Raw genomic sequence first — 19,884 nt, forward strand, 5'->3', positions numbered from 1 at the left:
AGAGGTCACTTGTACTTGTTCTTGAGCCAATTTGGCCAATTGTTCTGTCTGAGTTTTTAATGTGTCACGGAGCAACTCTCGGTCGGCTTGAGCGGAAATCATCTGACGTTCTAAAGCCCACTTGAGTTTTTGTTGCCCTTGAACAAGATGTTCTATTAAGGCATCCATTTTTATCAATGGTAGGGATTATGCCTGCATTCTCCACCAGTTGTGATCGACTGCTGGAATTCAACGTTTAAGGATTACTCAGGATGGGGGGCGTGGCCAACCTCCTGAGATGGCGGTCGCGACCTGGTGAGGCTCCGGACCCTGGGAGGGGGGACAATATCCTGGAAATCAAAGTGCTACGGTCTCACAGTGGGGCTTGTGGGGTTCCGGAACTTCCTAAACGAAATCAGGCACCAGAATTCACCCCCCGGAACGACACAGCGGCTGAGGAGTGGCAATCGCAGACGCTGGAAGCAGAGCGAGAGGCATACGGCCTGTGGGTGGAGCTCTGAGAGAGCTACGAGACGGACTGAGGCCCACACCGTCCCCGATCGGCTGCACTCCTGGAGGGCGGCACTGTGACTGGGGGCCGCTCCGGATTACCCGTGTGCGGATGCTCGGAGACCAGCAGCGGATTCAGGTGAGCTGAGCACCGCCGCAACGACACAGCGAGGTGGGAGGCGAGGAGACGAAGACTCGGGCTGGGAGCGGGCGGCTCTCTCTGCCTCATATTTACTCTCCAAGGCCTGCCGGAATCCAGAGGGGCGGCATGACGGGGGAGCCGAATATAGAGGCTGATATAGATTGAAGGCACGGCGTGATGGAGGCTTCTCGGTGGTGACGCCGGACGGAGTGCTGAATGCGGATTCCCCGCCCCCTCACACACATTACAGGGAGTGACTTAAGGTACACACATTATTTAAGGAGCTACAGCGAAGCAAATCGGGACATGATTGGAGGGTGTGCAGGGGACGCTTGCTGAGGCGGATCGGGACGCAGTGCCACAGAAGGCAGCCTGCTGTGTGGACAGATCCCTGGGGGCTGCAGAGAAGACTAAAATACTGTGAGACAACAAGGGTGGTGATACGGAGGTGGAAGACCTTGTCCACAGACTTGAGGACGCAGCGGATCACTACCTGGTGAGGAGGGGAGATTGCAGGCTTGGTCTCTGCCAGGTGGACAGACTGCATGCGGTGGGGGCTCATAGCACCAGTATCATAACTTGCAACTGTTTGGATTTCGCGATGGGCAGACTCAAGGGCAACGTTTTGGACGTTGGCTTACCAACAGGAGGGGGGGGGCCATGAACCTGATGACAAAGGATCAGCGCCTGGCACTTCCACCACCGACCCTACTGAGTCCCACTTGGAGAAACTCGACTTAATACTGAAGGAAATCCGTGACTCCAAGAGGATGAAGGAACAGCTAGGAGCCCTCACAACCGGCCTTACTCTGCTGCGGGCTGATCATGGGAAGCTAGCTGAAACGGTGCGGGATCATGAAGCGGTGCTGACAAGCATAGACCCCCAACTCAAGGAACAGGCGACGCAAATAAAGCAACTACAACACTAAGTTACTGGACGCCAGGACCGGATTGAGGATGCGGAGGGACGCAACCGACGTAATAACGTTCGTGTTATTGGTCTGCCGGAACGACGCGAAGGAGCGAGACCAGCGGATTTTATGGAAGCATGGTTCAGAGAACATGTCGCCCCTGAAGGTCTATTCCCATATTTTTGCGTGGAGAGGGCACACCGGATTCCAACTGGTGCACCAAAAGTGGGTGCCCCCCCCCCCGCGCCCTTTGATTGTCAAAATCCTGAATTACAGGGACAGAGACATGCTACTCCAAAAAGCAAGGGATAAGACGAACATCCAATTTGAAAATCAGCGGATCTCCTTATACCCGGATTACACGATCATGGTGCAGCGACAGCGGACCTCGTTTCAAGCAGTGAAGAAAAAACTATGGGCGGCTCAACTTAAATATGCCCTATTGTTCCCAGCCAGACTCAAAGTCATGTACGACAAGAAATCTTATTTCTTTGACAGCCCCACGGATGTGGAAGAATGGCTCGAAGTAATGGAATTAGACCATACTCAAGAGAAACTGTCTGGCTCGGTGCCACACAGCCCTGTACAATCACAACAACAACTGCCCAGAGGACGGGGAGGAGGCTCGAGGAACTCTGCAAGACTAGGCCCAACTCCAGCCCAAAAGAGGATGGACAGAGAGGAGGCGTTGGCGGTCACTGGATCCTTCCGCGAGGACACTACAAAGATTTCGATGGTCTCGGAGGTCAGTACCATACACTCGAATTCGGAGCATAGCATAACTCTTTTCCCCTCGGCGACGCCCCAAACAGGAGATGGCCTGCTGGACAGCTGAGGGACAGTGATGAACTTTTCCCACACCAGGCTCACATGGGGATGACCGCTTGCACGAGGACACGATATCAACTGTTGGACAGTATCCTTTTTGATTGAACTGGTGGAGTTGAGCATTTAACAATGTATATGATGCCTGTATTATGATCCGCTCTGTTAAGTCCTTTCATTAGGTGCACACTGATCGGTCTTAGACCAGCAAGATTTCACAAGTTTGTGAATAACCCCAGGTTCTCGTAGACAGCATATTATAGCGGACCCCCTGGTCTTATACACGAATACCTTTACTATAAAATGCACTGATGAGTATAGCTTGAGAGGTGCAACCCCCCCCACCCCGGGGCCCAGTAGAGCCACCGGAGCTATACACCCATATAGACAGCAGTATCGTTGGCTATGCTTACCCCCCACAAAGCGCATGCACTGTTCTATGCTTTTTGTATGTTTTCGTTTTTGGTTTGGTTCAGCATGGTTTATTGGCTGCGCCGTTTACAGTTAGTTTACAAGAGTTAGGGACTTCCTGGTCTGCACATACTCATGGGCTCCACACTGCATGGAGAATGACACAAGTAGTACATATATATCTCATAAACGAACCAGCTTGGGCGCATACAACCTATTGACCTGGAATGTACGGGGGTTAGGGGCTTTAAGCAAAAGGCACAGAGTACACGCTTACCTTCTTAGGAAAAGGGCACAGATTGTGTTTTTGCAGGAGCCCCATCTGATGGAAGCGGAGGCGGTGAAAACTCGGAAAAAATGGGGAGGCCGACTGTATACCACCAATTATTCTGCCTTGTTAGAGGGGTGACCATTTGGATCCGCCATGGAGTTCCGTTTGTGGAAGCGGATCGACGTATAGATGACCAGGGGCAATACATATTTTTGAGAAGGGCACTTTAGATGGTCTACCTGTAATCCTGGGTTGTTTATATGCGCCGAATTTCGATCAAGACAAATTTTTCTCTGACCTGGGCAAAGCCTTGGCGGGGTGGGATGCCATTCCCTGGATCCTAGGGGGAGACTGCAATGCGGTCCTAGACATTGAAATAGACAGATCTCATCCACCACTACACGGAGCCAGTGCACACACACAGGCTGAATTTCTGAACACTTGGATGCAGTGCTGGGCTCTTATAGATGCATGGCGCATGCTTCACCCTACATACAAGGAATATTCCTTTTACTCCCCTGTTCACCAGCTTCCTACTAGGCTAGATAGATTTCTTTGCTCCCACTCTATAGCTACACAAATATATCAATCAACATACCTAGCCAAAACATTTTCAGACCACAATCCCTTGGAAGTTACTCTTATATGGGGCAGGGTTCCGACCCCTGTGCCGACTTGTAAACTATGGCCCCAATTCCTAGAGGATGCCCCCTTTCGGACCATTTTATTAGATACCATTAATAACTACTTCACAGACAACTGGAATACAGCCTCCTCCAACCTCATAGATTGGGACGCGTTCAAAGTGGTGGTTCGAGGCTCGGCATAGGTGCTACTGTAGGGGCGCGCCAAGAAGCACACAAGAGACTTATAGATACAGAATCATTGATGACAGAGTTAGAGCCGGCCGCAGTGACAGATGATGACAAAAGGGCATCTCACCAGGAAGATGCCATGCAGAGACTCTGGAAACACTTAGACTCATAGATTACCGAGCCTATACACAACTGAAACACACGGACGCTGACAAATCTGGATCATTACTAGCACGATTACTAAAGGATAACCTGGAAACGCCTTTGATCACCTGTATCCGTTCACCACAGAGGGGACTGATTCATACGCAAATAGAGATTAATGAAGCATTTTGTAATCACCTCAGTACTTTGTATGCGGCACCAACGCATACTGCCGATGGCCTAATAGATGCCTTCTTTGATGTCTTACAGTTTCCCAAGATCACGGAGGCCATGCGGAAGAGCCTTTTAGGCCCCATCACCCAACATGAAATAAGAGCAGCGATCAAAGGTCTTAATTGCAATAAAGCCCCGGGCCTGGACGGCCTACCCGTTGAATTTTATGGGACGTACTCGGAGGTTTTAACGCCTAAGCTAGAAGAGCTGTATAAGACGGCTTGGGAAACCGGTAGATTACCACAATCCACGTTGCAAGCTATGCTGGTGTCACTCCCCAAGCCCGGAAGAGACAGCACTGAGATGTCCAACTATGGGCTGCTGTCGTTACTGGCTACCGAATACAAAATACTTAGTAAGGCATTAGCCAACCGTCTGGTTCCCGCTCTCCCCACTCTTATACACAGTGACCAATGTGGGTTTCTTCCTGCACGTAGCACTTCACTCAATACTAGGAGACTCCACCATATAATGAGGGCTGTTCGCAGTGACTATGACAAGGCGGGATGTCTGGCATTAGATCTACGTCAGGCGTTTGACTCCATAACGTGAGAGGACATGTTTGCAGCCCTGTTGGGTTTTGGCCTACTCTATGTTGAACCAACTGCAAGGGCACGTACGGGACGGTATATCTCCCAGGAATACGCGGTACGAAGAGGTACTAGGCAGGGGTGCCCACTTTCCCCTCTCCTGTTTGTGCTTGCGTTAGAACCGCTGGACATAGCCTTGAGGCGGTCGTCTGGTGATTTGGGAATTCCCATACAGAACAATACCCAACTTGTCTCGATATACGCAGATGATATCCTCATATATTTGCGCGACTTTGAGAATGAGGCAAGCTCGCTCCCTGTCGTCTTCTCCGCCTTCGAGACTATATCGGGACTGGCGATTAATGCAGGAAAGTCTCATGCATTTTATTTTCAAGAGGGTCTTCGTCCAGACACAATCCGATTCCGCACCTACCAGATTCCTGTGACACTAGACACATTTAAGTACTTAGGCAATAACGTGTACAGGGCTCCTTTAGACCAACTAGAAGGTAATTTAATGAAGGCCATAGCTTCCCTGCGCCTGCTGCTGTCCGTAATGGGAAGGATAGCCATCTCCAAGATGGTGATGCTGCCCCAGCTATTGTACTTCTTTGTTAATCTGCCCCTGATGGTGCCCCAGGCCACATTCCGCACTCTAGACACACTCTTGGTGGACTTCATATGGGGCGGAGGCAGGCACAGAGTAAGTCTCAAGAAACTGCAGTTGGCATCGAACCGAGGAGGGCTGGGTGGCCCTGATTTCCGAGCATATTATTATGCCGCCCAATTACAATGGCTGTCTTTCTGGACGGCAGACAGGAACTTACAAGAAATAAATTACAACGCACAAGAACTGGACAGGGGTACACTACATAGTATGTTGCTCCCAGGGGCGAAACCGCCCTCTGACGGCCCACCGTTGTTAAAAACGGCACTGCAATGTTGGAAAAAGGCCCTACAGTACACGTCGACCGCGATCCCTTACGCATCTAATGTCCCACTACTAGGGTTGCCAGTCATGGGTGGTAGGATTGCAATGGCTAGGATACAGGATTGGGTAGATGCGGGAGTAGCAGAGGTGGGTTCATTCTTCGGGGATGGTGTGCTCCTAGAAGACGATACATTCGCGAGGAACACTGGGGCTCCTGCCCGCTTTTTCTTGCTACATGCAATGACAGCGCATTACATCAAGACGACATGGGCACCCCAGCGTAGCGAGCCTCCGCAACATGACCTGGTTCATCTACTTTATTACATGGGGAGGGGTGGCCACCTAGTGAAGTGGCTATATACCGGCATCCGAACGCAGGCCTCCATCTGCCTTACGGACCTCCGTGGGAAATGGGCAGAAACTACAGATATGGTAATCACAGATAAGGCGTGGGAAAGTATTTTGGAACACCCCAAGCGGGTCTCCCGAAGTGCCAAGCTCAAGTTCATACAGTATATGGTTCTCCATAGAGCGTATTTAACCCCGAAGCGGATACACTGTATGTTCCCGGAGACCCAAAGCTACTGCCCGAGGTGTAGGGAGGAGGAGGCTGGATTTGTTCATATGTTATGGGCTTGCCCACACCTTAGGGAATATTGGGGACACATTCGTAATATGTTGGGAGAAATTACGCATCTCACAATGACAGACAACATATTGGAGGGCCTCTTGGGTCTACGCAAGCACACCAAAGCCCAGAAGGTACACCTGCATTTCCTAGATCTAGCGCTGATATTGGCAATTAGAGGCAATTAAAATGAGGTGGAAATCCCCTAGGAGCCCCCCACTACATTTATGGAAAGAAGAGGTAATCAAGTGGGGCAGCGCGGAAAGCGCGGCACTCAGGCGAGAAGAGGCGAAGGGGATGAGAAAACGTCCCATCTCCATGGAATGGGACATCATGTTAGAAGACCTTACACAAATGGATGTCCCACTTACATTTCTTGATCCACTCTCCTGATTCAGTCCGCCATTTAATACGTAGCCAGTGACAGTTAGGGTAGGCTAAGAGGGAAGGCCCCTGGTACACCAGAGGTATAGGTTGGAATCCATGATTTCTCAAAGATTTGACGCGGAATAGATGGAGGCACACGGACAGACCAGGAAGGGGGGGGAGGGAAAGGGAGGGGGTAGTTAACTTAGTTTAGGGAATACAAGTACAAATACAAGCCAAGATTCATTTGAGACGTTAATAATTCATATGTATGATTCCACATGTTCCATTCATTGCACTATAACTTCCATGCTGTGTAAATGATAGATACGATGATTGAAGTATGTATATTTACTTACGGAGAAAGATGTGTCAATATTACACCTAAAATGAAAAATGCCATGAATATTTGTTATAATGTAATGTACCCTGAATAATGGCACAATAAAGTTTGTTAAAAAAAATAACTAAGGATTACTCAGGATAGCTATAAGGATCTATATCACTCTTTAATTTGGAGATGTACAATTCTCTTATTGTCAAATGAATAAAATTTTGCTTGTGTTATTCCAAGCATCTTCTTCTCTTCCAGGCCCTTCAGAGTTCCTCTCCACCAGCACCCTCTATAGAAACAAAGAAGCAGGTAAGTGTCTGCCCATGTTTTGTGGAAAATGATGGCTAGTTGTGCTACTACTTGGGGAGGGTGTACGTTAGCAAATCAAATTAGCCAATAAACAAAAAATAATTGGGCAGCCCCAAAACAACTAATAAACTGTTTATTGCCCTTATGTTCTTTTGATTATACAAAATGGATTAATAATATTATTCTCTTCCTTTTTTCTTTCTTTGTTTTAATCTTTTACTCTGATCTTCCTCTTTTTATTCACTTGTATTTCCTCTCCTTGAATTTGCCTTTCGTTTCTTTTTCCTTTCTTGCTTTACGCCTTCCTTCCTCCCATACGTACTCCCTTCGTACGTTATTACTAATTGTGGCTTTTAACATGCAAGCGGGGACGCAACTGACGGAGCCACGCCCCTACTGGGACACGGTTGGAGCCTGTTGTCCACCGGCGGGGAGGAGACTCCTTCACGGTGTGGGCTTCCCATTCCTCCTTGGAAAATTTGCGCTTCCGATGTGCCGTTTCTCCACACGCTCCTTCCCGGGTGACACTCTCAGTTTCTACGTCTGTTCTGCGCTCTCCTGCCTTTCGTCACTGGCCTCCTTTTTCTTCTCTCGACGACCGGCGTGATCCCTCGTCTCCCTTTTGTTCAGGGTCGGATGTGACGGCATGACCCCTCCCTTTTACCTGACTTTCGGGCCAGGCAAGGAAGAACGGACTGCCAGATGTGCTGCCGTCATCAGGTTGGTGACAGATGAGTACCTAGCCATTCCATTCGTTCTTCCCCACAGGAGCTTCCTACAGTTTGTCTGGCATCAGCAAATGTTCAATTTCTCAACTTTCCTTTCGGCCTTTCCTCTGCTCCTTGGTGCTTCACGATGGTGCTCAGGCCCGTCGTAGAGTATGTGCAAGTGCAGGGGGTGAGCCTTATTGTGTACCTAGACGATATGCTTCTTCTGGCACAAGATCCCCAGCAACTGACGCAGCAATTGCAGCTGGCGGTCGACCTGTTGTAAAGTCTTGGTTTTGCGATCAATGTAAAAAAAGTCCCTTCTGGTACTTTCTCAAAGGGCAATCTTCTTGGGTTCTGTCATAGACGCCACAGAAGCCAACCTCAGCCTTTTTTCTCAGAAGATATTCAAGATCAGGCATGAGTTGCGCAGAACTTTAGCAAAGCAGGGGGTGTCCTTAAGGCAGATCGCACGTCTGGTAGGACTGTTGTTGGCCTCAACCAAGGCCATCTTCCCAGGACCGCTGTATTACCGGGAGTTGCAGAGATAGAAGACCGTGCACTTGAGGAAAGGCCTCTCTTACTCTCTGTTAGTGGTACTGTCTGACGAAGTGCAGGAAAAAATCTGTTGGTGGTTCTCCCACATGGGGGCGTGGAATGGAAGAGCAATTTTCGGATCTGTTCACGAGCTGGTTATAGAATCCGACGCCAGCAGATCAGGCTGGGGCGCTCGGTGTGGAGATTTTTCCACCAGCGGGTCGTGGTCTCCGCGGTAGCAGGCGTTGCACATCAACTGTTTGGAACTTCTGGCGGGTCCAATGTTAGATCTAGGACAGGATTCAGCTATGTGTCCTTCTAAAAATTAACAATATTTCAGCTGTCAGGTACATAAATCACCTGAGTGGGACTCGGTCCAAGGTTCTAGCAGATTTGGCGAATTTGTTTTCGTAGTTCTGCCTCGGCCACCAGATATCGATGACCGCAGAGTATCTACCTGGTCTGGAGAAACAGGTAGCGGATTGGTAATTTACGAGATTCCAGCCAATGGAAGCCACATCCAAAAGGTTTTTGCCACGCTTAAAGCCCAGTGAGGCCTCTTTTCAGTGGATCTTTTTGCCTCGAAACTGGATCACCAGTTACCCCGGTACTTCAGTTGGAGGCCGGACCTTCTAAAAACGGCTACAGCTGTGTTTCTGCAAGATTGGGGGAAGGAGCAGGCATATGTGTTCCCACCATTTGCTATGATCACGAGGGCTTCTGGTAAGATCAGAAGGCAGCAAGCGGAGGTGGTTTTGATCACCCCGATTTGGAAGTCACAAGACAGATGTGGACCTTTCCTAGGATTTTCCAATCTGCCTACCCCAATTTTCAGCAATTCTTCTCAACTCAGAGCAGAATCCGCATCAGATGGTCCTGGATGGGTCCCTACGTCTGATGGCATGGAGGATTACAGGAGTATATGGTCAATCCCAAGACTTCTATGCACGCTGAAGGCCTCTTCTCCAAGGCCTGGTCTGACGGCACGGCCAAGCGATACAAGTCTGCTTGGGCAAGATGGTGTTCGTCGTTGGCGCGTGCGATGGGGTTGTGATTCCCTGAGTGCCAAGGTAGTTCACATCCTGAAATTTCTGGCCGGTCTGGCCCAACAAGGTTTGGCCTATCGTTTCATCAATACCTTCTGTTGAGAAATTTCAGTGGGCCATTTACACCAATGGATAGTTCCCCGGTGGGAGAACACCCTTTTGTGTGCTGATTGCTTTGAAGTAGCAGCTTATCCCTTACACCAGAGCCACGGTACGCGGAGCTTTGGAATTTTAGTACATTTTTTAAAACATATTTTATTTAGTTTCAAGGCTAAACTACAAAGCAGGTAGCAAACCCCAACAGTGTCATTCATGGTACAATTCCTCAATGTCCGAATTCCCTATGGTGCAAGTTGTGGTGTGTGGTGTACACGTCATACTTAAAATACAGGCAGCGACAATGGTAGTCTAACATTTTCTCCACCCACCATCCCGCCCAGTGGCCCAGAGCCTACCAACATCAGTGGTAGCAATGTCCCCATCAAGGTGGGAATTGACACAGAAGGCAGCACTAGGTGTGCTAGAAGTCGGGGTTTCATCCTGTCAATGCCAGTCTATCAGAGGTAGGTAACCAAGGGTTCTCAAATGTCCTTGGGATGTGTTGCTAACTGCACCAGGTCCCAGTAAGCTGTCAGTTGCTCCTGGCAGTAGGAAACATCGGCCAACCAGGCCTGTTTGGTCGGAACAGGCCTTCTCCCCAATGCATTGCCACTCTGCACTTAGCCAACAAAAGCAGCATCGTAATGAGGTTAATAAGGTGTTTAACCTTTTCTTATCTTGGCAACCAAATAGGTTTTTGTCACGAAAGTAAATTTCAGCAAAGCTGGCAATGCTTTTCTGTTTGATATCGTGTAGAAGGATTTTTTATGTTATAGCCCTGGATATCACAGGACGAGTTTCTCCCCTACGGGGTGTCTTTTACAATCAGTAGATGTACTAAATGTCATAATAGGGTATTGAGTACCTGACATTTCCTGAGTTTCCTAAGCTCTGTGTGATGCAGTGTTTAAAAGTCTATGTGGAGACGTCAGCGGAGTTTAGGCCTCCAGGAGAGAAACAGCTCCCTATTTCGCTAAGGAAACTTCACAAGGCGGTTTCGTCTCCCACTACCGCACGTTGGGTGCGCTGGGTCATACAGGAGGCTGGCATAGACCTTAAGAGGTTTCTGCTAGGGGGGGCAAAGGCCTCCAAGGCCAGACTAGAGGTGCACGGCTAGAGGATATTATGAATGCCGCTGATTGGTCCTCTGAATCTACCTTCAAGGGGTTTTATTTTACACCTATTATAGATATGGCTCATTTGGGGGTAAGTAAGCTTTAAACTAGCATAATCAGAGCCTCCGGTCCTGACATAGAATGAAAAATGTAATAACTAACGTAATGAAAAGTTTCAATTTTATTAAGGACTCGGAGAAGAGGATTATCCCAAAGAAGGATACATGATCCAGGATACCCTTCCCGTAACTAGAAAGTAATGAGTTTCGTTTGTGTTTTACTTAATGTGTTCCGAATTACATGATATTAGTTGTTACAAGTTCTCTTGGCATGTGGATATCTCAGGCAATGCATCTTTGGCTGTTGCTCATTTCTTTGAGTCCACTTCTTGTATTGATCCCATTTCTTTTGTTCCAGGCGTGGATACTGGTAAGCAGAAGCGTAGGAAAAGACTAATGCCGTGACTGACGCAACGAAAGAGGATTTCCAGGATAGGGACAAGGGACTATATGGAAGATCCTGGCTCCTGATTGCTGGATGGGGCTGACTGGACTATGTTGTTTGTTCTTTGTTTTTACCAATTTCACTTTGGTTTCTGGGAAATGTGGTTTGTTAATACTTTATAAATGGCTACTGTGAAAAATAAAGTGAAGAAAGTACAGCATAATCCTTGCCTCCGAGTGCTTAATCGAACTGAAACTTTCCATTACGCTAGCTAGGAAATTTCCATTCTACCTTGAGTTTCCTGTAGATTCCACACTCCACTGTGATCCAGTTCAGGAAATATTTTTCCTATTGTTTCATAGTGGGGGGCACTGCCCACTTCCATTTAACATCCCTTTCTAACCACCAAGTAAGCGTCTAAAAGTAATAAACAATCCCAAATTATTCCTTTTTGATCCATCAAAAGAGCTTAAATGTAATATGGGCTGAAATTCCTGTTTTGCATTTTTGTTTCTAAGAACACTAAAAAATGGCAAAATTCCCTTGTTCATCTCTTGTTTATTTAACTTTTCAACAGCCTGTTTTTGAACCAAGGCTTGCAACAAAGGAACATTCAAACAAAGTGCAGATGGTCAATATTGTTTCAGAATAGTGGACTCTGAAACCCGATTATATTCTGTTCATTTCCCAGTCTCCATTTGTATTTCATTCCTTTGTAATTTTCAGGAGTGCTCAATGAAAGGAGAAGTGGGTGTCAACTGTCGTCTTTTGTAATGATATTTTAAGGTGTCGTTGAGCCATGTTTTAGGCAAGATTAAGCAATCAAGGTTAAGATTAAGAATATTATCAGCAACCTCCTGTCTGTCTCACATGTGATCCACAGTTGTGCCCAAGACATCAGATTTAAATAATTTTGGTCAATTGGATAAACAGCTCCAGCGGAATCTGACAAAGGACATTTTCCTAAACATTTTTTATGACGTATCATCATCAGTGAAGTAAGTGTTGTGAGACTGAGAAAGTGAAATTCAGATGGTGGTGGTTGTTAGGGACATATAGATCGCAAAGAGAGCGCCTTTATCTTCTTGAGAAAGATAGAATGGGGGGCGTGGCAAGCCTAGATGGCTGAGCGGACGTGATCCACATCGTCTCCGCTGATACCAGGAGAATATGTGGGGACAACTGCCTCCTGCACCTTTCCAACACCGGTAAAAGAGTAGGACGGAGCACAGGGATACACTTAACGTCCCCTGCCATCTAAGAGAATTAAAAATACCGCGATGCGCATGGATGCAGCCGGAGCCTACGGGAACATGCAGGAGGAGCCCCGGCGATGAAAGGGCTGAACGTGGAGGGGAACTACTGTAGCAGCGTGGAGACATACTGGGCTAGCAAAGACTCACCCTCATTGCCAGAGCGAGGGGCAAACCCTAAACCGGTCGCCTAGCAGCGTGCGCTTGCAATAAACAGACCCACGCAACCGCAGCAAGCAGCCTACTGTAAAAAAAAAAAATGAAGCAGCCATGGGACCCACTGCTCCGACGGACGAACTCCGATGAGTCCACAAAAAGCCCTGCATGCTATCCATTGGGGGAGGCAGGCTGGGAGCGATATCCCGAAATCATTCTGAAACACCACCGACACGAACAGAGACTCCTGGGACCTGCTTGACCCTAAGATGTCGGCCGGCGGTACTGCGAGAAGCTGGCAGGCACACACTAAGGGAAGTGAGCAGTAGAAGACCCCCGAGTGCAACTTGGCCACAGGGGGGATATCAACAAACACTGCTGCAAGCCTGAGGAATTGCCAGCCCTGAAGAGGAGAGAAACATAAAGCTCAACAGTGCAGCCTGACCATAAGATGACGGACTGAAGAAGGGATCAACAACCTTGCTCAGCGAGGACAGATCTCTGCAGGGCAACTTAGTCCATCGAGAGTCACAGGGGAGATTCCACATTGTCAGAATACAAGGCTGGAGCGGGGAAATGGTAACGAATTACCCTGGAGCGTTCTGAACCACACCGACCGAGCCCGATTGAGTGGCAGCCCACCTGGATTTCCCTCCAACACACAGGCAAATAAGAGTGCCCATAGGCAGGGCCTTCTCCCCGACGTTGGCGGGGGGAAGGGTGTGGGGGGGTGCAGAGACCTATCCTATGCCACCTAAGAAACAACAAAACAATACTGTGTCCAACTACTTTGGGCCTGCAGAAGCTAGCAGAAACTGCCAATCACCAGGATGAGAAGACATCATGGTGCTCACAAAAGAGGACTTCCTAGCCTCCTTACGCGATTTCAAGAAGGAATTGAGAGAAGAGTTGAAAACAGACTTATTCACGTCCCTGGAGGCTCTTAAAATGGACCTCAATGAAAAATTGATAACGTTGAGGCAAGATGTGGATTCATAGGAAGCAGGCTGGTCGACCTGGAAACCAAAGTACAGGAATTAGAGCAGGGCTCTGACCAGCTGAAGAACACAAAGCAAACACTCAAGACGCAATTACAAGAAGCCATAATCAAAACCGAAGATTTGGAAAACAGGTCGCGAAGGGAAAACATCGGAATACGGAATCTAGAAGATGGCGTGGAGGGACCAGACTTAGAAGCATTCATAGTTGGACTGTTCGATACAGCCCTGGGCCTAAGCGCAGCTAAAGTTAAGATAGACCGAATGCACAGAGTGGGGAAACCACCAACAGGTGACAACCAGAGGCCACGAGACAAACTGGCCAAGCTACACTCCTTTAAAATGAAATAGGCCATCCTACAATCAGCAAGGAAAGTCGACAAAGTGGTTTTCCAAGGAGCTACCTGCACTTTATTCCAAGACACTGCACCAGAGACTCTGGCGGGCCAGCAACAGTTCTGCCCAGTCACCGCCAAACATCGCCAGGAAAACATCAGTTACAGATGGATATTTCCCTTTGGATTGGCCTTTGACTATCACAATAGAGCTCATCACTGTACAGAGCTAGAAGAAGCCATGGCAATCTTAGGTTTGGAGAAACTGGAGAGTGGATAGGCAACAGGTGGCCCGGAACCTTCGAGAATGAGGTCGGGGGTGCAATGACAGCTCCCCATGGCTCACCCAGAGACCACCCAAACAGCAGAGGAAAAGTTGACACATCGGATAGTAATGGCTTGTCCACTCTTCATTATCCGATGCCCTGCAAATGCCGGAACGTGAGATATGGCGTACAGGACGTCATGAAGGCTGACAACCTACGATGCTAACACACTCAAACAACAAAACTCACGATGACTACAGTAATGCGTCATAGACTACATGGACAGGAGGACCGCACCTGAGCTGATTATAACCTGGAATTCGAGGAAGCAGGACATGGCCCCTTGCTACAACAGCGACAACATAGCCAAGGCAGAGATGATGGACCGATTCGCCCCATACGACCAAAACGAACACCTACCTTACGTTAACACCGGGAACGGTTGTCCCTGAATGTTTGATCTGGGCGGGTTCGGGGGAGGGGGGATCTTTTTTTTCTTTTAGATATGCACCGGGCAAGAAGACACAGAAACCAACAGACACATGCAAAGAAGGGAGGGGAAGTGTTATGGGAGGGGGGGGAGAGGGGGTGAAAGGGGAGAAGGGGGTGATAGGGGTAAGTGGGGGACCATGACGGCAAATGGCCACGGGCATAGAACAGGATTCCCCCGATTGGGGCTCAGCCCCAATCGGGGGAATGGTAATCCAGGCCTTAACACGAAATGTGAGAGAGCTGAACGCCCCGGCAAAACACCACAGAGTTTGGAAATATCTGTTAGATGATCATTACAATATAGTCGCCCTACAAGAAACGCACTTCGCAAGATCGGAGGACCATTGATTATGACACAAAAGCTATCCTCTTATATATCAACCACCCAATCCTACCAAGCACAATAGGGTTGCATTGCTGTTCCACTCAATGCTGAAATTTCAACCTGAAGGTTATAAGACAGACAAAGAGGGGAGAGTAGTTATGGTAAAGGGACGCATAAGGGGGGAAATATGCACAGTGGCAGCGATCTATGCCCCAAACTCTAACCAGCTGGCCTTCATAACAAAGACACTGACACTCCTGGGATGCTTCGCGGAAGGGGAGACAATCCTCATGGGGGATTTCAATCTCACGTGGCACTCTGGGACACACAGCACACACCCTCACGGATCCCAAACAGGAAGCTTTTCTAAGGAAGGAAACACGCAATACAGGACATGGGCTTAATTGATACCTGGAGAGAGACTCACCCGACAGATAGGGATTACACATTCTTCTCACAAATACATCGCACATACTTGAGATTAGACTAAATCTTCATGAGCCGGACACTTCAGAGCGAGGTACGCACCGTAGACCTTCACTCTATAACCATTTCTGACCATGCACCGGTGACTGCCTCTCTCGAATGGAGAGACCCCACACCGAAATATACATCTGGTTCTTTCCCCAGGCGCTACTGCGTGACAGACTGGCGAGAGATGACCTCCGTAATAATATAAAAGAATATTTTCAAATAAACGACCCCCAAGATACGACGCCCTCTAACAGTTGGGATGCCTTTAAAAAAGTCCTGAGGGGCATTGTATTACGGCAAAGTTGGAACTAAATAGACAGCAGTTCACTGAACACCTAACCCTAGAGACAAGAGCTTCATACTCTTGAACAGGCGCACAAGACAGCCCTCACTCTAAGCCTTCAGCAAAAATTTACAGCAGCTAAGGGAAAACTAAACGCAATCTATGTAAACAGGGCCGAGCTGACGCTTCTAAGACTAAAAAAAATATACAAGGTGGCAGCGCATTTGGCACGCCAGCTCAGAGTAAAAAGGGAAAAAGAATACATCAGCAATATACACAGCCCTACGGGCGACATAGAAAAGTCAGATCACTGAAAGGAGGACATATTTGAGAAATTTTACAAGTCGCCATATCCAGCTGAACCCACAGACCCTCATTCCCAATCAGAATATCTTGATAAAACAGACCTGCTAAAACTTGCATCCGAACAGAATGAGAGGTTAATAGCACCCTGAAGCGAGAAAGAGGTAAGGCAAGCCATAGGCTCCCTAAGACTTTTTAAATCCCCGGGTCCTGACGGGCTAACGGCGCGCTTCTATAAAACATTCAGTGCGGAACTGATACCGCACTTGACTGCGCTGTATAACCATTTCGCCAAAGTTGAGAAAGTCACAACATCTATGAGCGAAGCGCTTACCACAGTTATCCCCAAAGCTGGGAAAGATCTGACACTATGTAGCTCCTACCGCCCCTTAGCTCTTCTCAACCTTGACGCCAAACTCTACTCGAAGATACTGGTCTCTCGAAGGGAAGACCTAATGCCCAAGTTAAATCAGCCAGACCAATTGGGTTTCCTTAACGGGCGACAGACCCACGATAATGTAAGAAGAGTCCTCCATCTCATAGAAAAACCAACCAAATAAGGAATCCCAGAGGGTATGCTCGGTCGAGACGCTGAGAAAGCGCTCGACCGTGTGGACTGGGCCTTTCTCTTCGCTACTCTCAGACGCTTTGGTTTTTGCGAGACATTTATCACTATGATCTAGGCAAACTACATCTCACCGAGCTCGAGAGTCCTGGTAACCACCTCCCAGACAGGCCGATGTGTATTGGGGCTGGGTGGGAGCACTCTGAGTGCTTTGAAGTCCTGCACTGGGGGCACATTTGTTGTCCCTGTGCATAGTCCAGCTAAACCGGTTCAGGTGCTACCAGCCCCTGCTCTGGCGCGAAAATGGACAAAGGAAATGGGTGTAGCCACCCCTCTTTCCAAACCCTCCCATAGGTGGGTCCCCTGAGTTAGTCCAACCCCTTTCTTAGGTATAAGTAAAAACCCCTGGCAACAGGACTTTAGATATCCCTGGACGAAACTCTGAAACTGAATCCTGGAACTTCGGCGCTCTACTGAAGATTAGAGGACTGAAGAAATCTCCCCTGGGGTCAAGGAGTGACTCCCCTGCTTGGCAGGCACCAACAAAGCATTTTGCCGGTCTGCATCTCTGAAGCTCCCGCCGGACTCGGAAGTATCTGCAGCCCAGGAAGAGGATTTCCAGACTTCTCAGAGGCCGACCCGAGTCCCCAGCAAAGCTGAGACCCGCAGCCCTCGTGAGTAATGTGGAACCGGAACTCCTGGTCACTGTGCACATTTGCAAGCTCATTGACTTCCCGACGTCTCTTGAAGTCGTGCTTTGGGTTACTTGTAGCCCACGCCCGAGCACCATCTGCACCGAAGATTGTGGGCCTACACTCCACGAGTGTTCCGTGAGCCCGCTTATTGCATTTCCGCTCGAGGCTCCTTCGCGATCCCTGGTCCCTCGACTGGTGGGTCCCTGTGAAGGCAACTCTGATTTTCCTTGGGCTTCCCTGGTTGCTCCAGACGTGCCCTGACTCCCCATTGCGTGGTGAGTCCCTCAGACCTTGCTGGTTTGCACCAAAGCATCTTTTTCCTTTCTGCGTGGGTTGCTGTTGCCAAAGCTTGTTGTGTTCAATCCAGGCACCAACACTGCAGCACTCGACATCCTTCGGCGGACAGCTCGAATCCAGCTCCTGGTTGTCCTCGACGCCTCCTGGTCCTTGTGGCTGAAGAGTCAAGCTTCATCTTCTTCACCTGAAATCACCCGACATCGGTGGGCATTCGCCTATCGTGTTCCTGGTCACTGGCTAGTGACCCAGACTCTGTCCCCTGTGCTTTCAGGTTCTTCTCGACTTCGATCCAGGCTTGGATCTCTTCGGACACTTCACATCTTCCCGGCAGCATCACTTCTTCGCCAGCTCCCATTGAAAACGACGACGCGACCCAACACCATTTGACACCTATGCAAGCGGCTTCCCTGAGTGAGGTAACTCGAGTACTCCGGTGCTCCCGTGGGTGTTGACCCTAGAACTTCCTAAGTCCAAAATGGTTTGGTCCTAGCTCATCTCTAAATGTCCCTAATCTTTAAAAACCTAACCGCGACTTTCCCCATAGAAGCTAACGGGATCTTGCGGCTGTGTTCTCACACTGCACACGGCCCCCGTAGGTCCCCTGTGTCACTACCTTGGGTGGTTACTTACGGTCCCAGCGATTCTACAGGCTCTAGGCCTTGTGTCTAGTTAAGTCGTGGTTCTTATACCACTATTTTAGTATATGGTTTGGCTCGCCCCTAGGGTCTGACGTGTATTTGTGCTATTTTACTGTAATATTTGAAGTGCAACTTATGTGTTTGGACCTCTAGCCTCATAAAGAGACTAATAGGGTGTGTTTAGAAATAAATACATATATTTTATATATATACCTGGTGTGGTTGTCTTTCATTTAGCCATTCAAGAGATTATAGACTGGTAAAACAAGCTGCTTTACATTCCTTCAAGATTTAGCCTGAAGGCTGCTCTCCATAGCTACCACTAGGATAGCTTTCAATAAAGGTTGTCTTTAACCTATCATCAATAAGGGGTTGTTCGGACTGGTGCAAGGTGCCCACTATAACTAGTGGACAGCATATACCAGGCCAACTTCTCACAATAGTAACATTCCAATATTGTTAAATCTTGTTGCAAATGTAGTAAAGTGCAAATTCATTTGCTCATTGGTCAATCCTACATTAGAAACTTTTGAACTAGCACTTCGGTGTAGGATTACCTGGTTTTCTGTCTTCAGTTGTTCAATTAAGGATAGTGTATTTATAGCAACTGCACAAACCTGCAAAAGAAGAAAGGTTACTAACATTTAATCCTATTTTGCCTTAATTGAAATCTTCATTAAGGTCATAATCATAACTATAAACTGATTTTAAAAAGTATATACATCTCAAGCCATAAGCATTGAATATTCACACTAATGCAAAGGGTCCCACAGCACCTCTAAACACCACACACACATTAGCATTCCCCACCTAGTACCTCTGCCCAACACTGAGTTTCTTATTTTTAATTCCTTATTTCACATTCTACAAGTCGAGGATGAATTAATTTTTGGTTTTTCTAAATTCTGCTTTCCCTTTCAGGAGATGTAGCCTCTCCACAGTTTTTTGAGAAAGAGGTTTACTTTTATTTCAGGACTGACTTTCGAAGGTGAGCATATCAATTTAGACGTGTATATGCTACATCTGAAAAAGAGTTACATTTTCCTACACGTACACAGAAGAGTGGGGAAACCACAAATGAGAGTTGGGCCTTTTAGTAGTTTCCTCCCTTCTGGAGAGCAAGCTCTTTAAGCATGGTACTTCACTTGACATTTCTTTCAATGGAGTAGAAGATTTTCGGTTCAGAGTGGTGGATCTCCAATGTGAAGAAACATTTGAAAGTTGCAGTGGCACCTTTTTATGGAGATGTCATCTCTGAAGCAACTATAGCAGGTGAAAGTGGGACACTAGAAGCCACCACAAGAGAAATTGCAATTTGTGTTTGAGGGGGAGTCTGGTGAGGCACTGGAAAAGGAGACATGGAAATTACAACAATGGTGCTCCGTTACCTCATTGGAATACTCTCAATGAAGAGGTTCTAAGTCTTTTATGCTGTGGTTCAATGTCCAATGTCTCAACACAAAGTCTTCTTGCTCTTAAACATTAAATGATTTCTCAATGGTGAGTATCGTGACCA

The 19,884-nt window shown here is 48.0% G+C and overlaps 1 protein-coding gene and 1 long non-coding RNA gene across 3 annotated transcripts in view; one reads left to right on the plus strand and one right to left on the minus strand.

Annotated features, from left to right (window-relative positions):
• Nucleotides 1–11,508, plus strand: part of LOC146831224 (uncharacterized) — a 146,102-nt gene extending 134,594 nt beyond the window's left edge. The window contains exons 5-6 of the long non-coding RNA XR_014961252.1: nucleotides 7,290–7,340; nucleotides 11,262–11,508. This is a non-coding gene — a long non-coding RNA (uncharacterized LOC146831224). The remainder of the gene's footprint in view (nucleotides 1–7,289; nucleotides 7,341–11,261) is intronic.
• Nucleotides 1–19,884, minus strand: part of MCMDC2 (minichromosome maintenance domain containing 2) — a 1,176,074-nt gene that overhangs the window by 1,096,163 nt on the left and 60,027 nt on the right. For both annotated transcript variants that reach the window (XM_085604114.1, XM_085604113.1), the window contains exon 3: nucleotides 18,926–18,985. In XM_085604114.1, coding sequence (XP_085460240.1) covers nucleotides 18,926–18,985 — 60 coding nt within the window. The remainder of the gene's footprint in view (nucleotides 1–18,925; nucleotides 18,986–19,884) is intronic.

Source organism: Triturus cristatus, chromosome 5_1 (assembly GCF_964204655.1).
Source record: "Triturus cristatus chromosome 5_1, aTriCri1.1, whole genome shotgun sequence".
Lineage (NCBI taxonomy): Eukaryota > Metazoa > Chordata > Amphibia > Caudata > Salamandridae > Triturus > Triturus cristatus.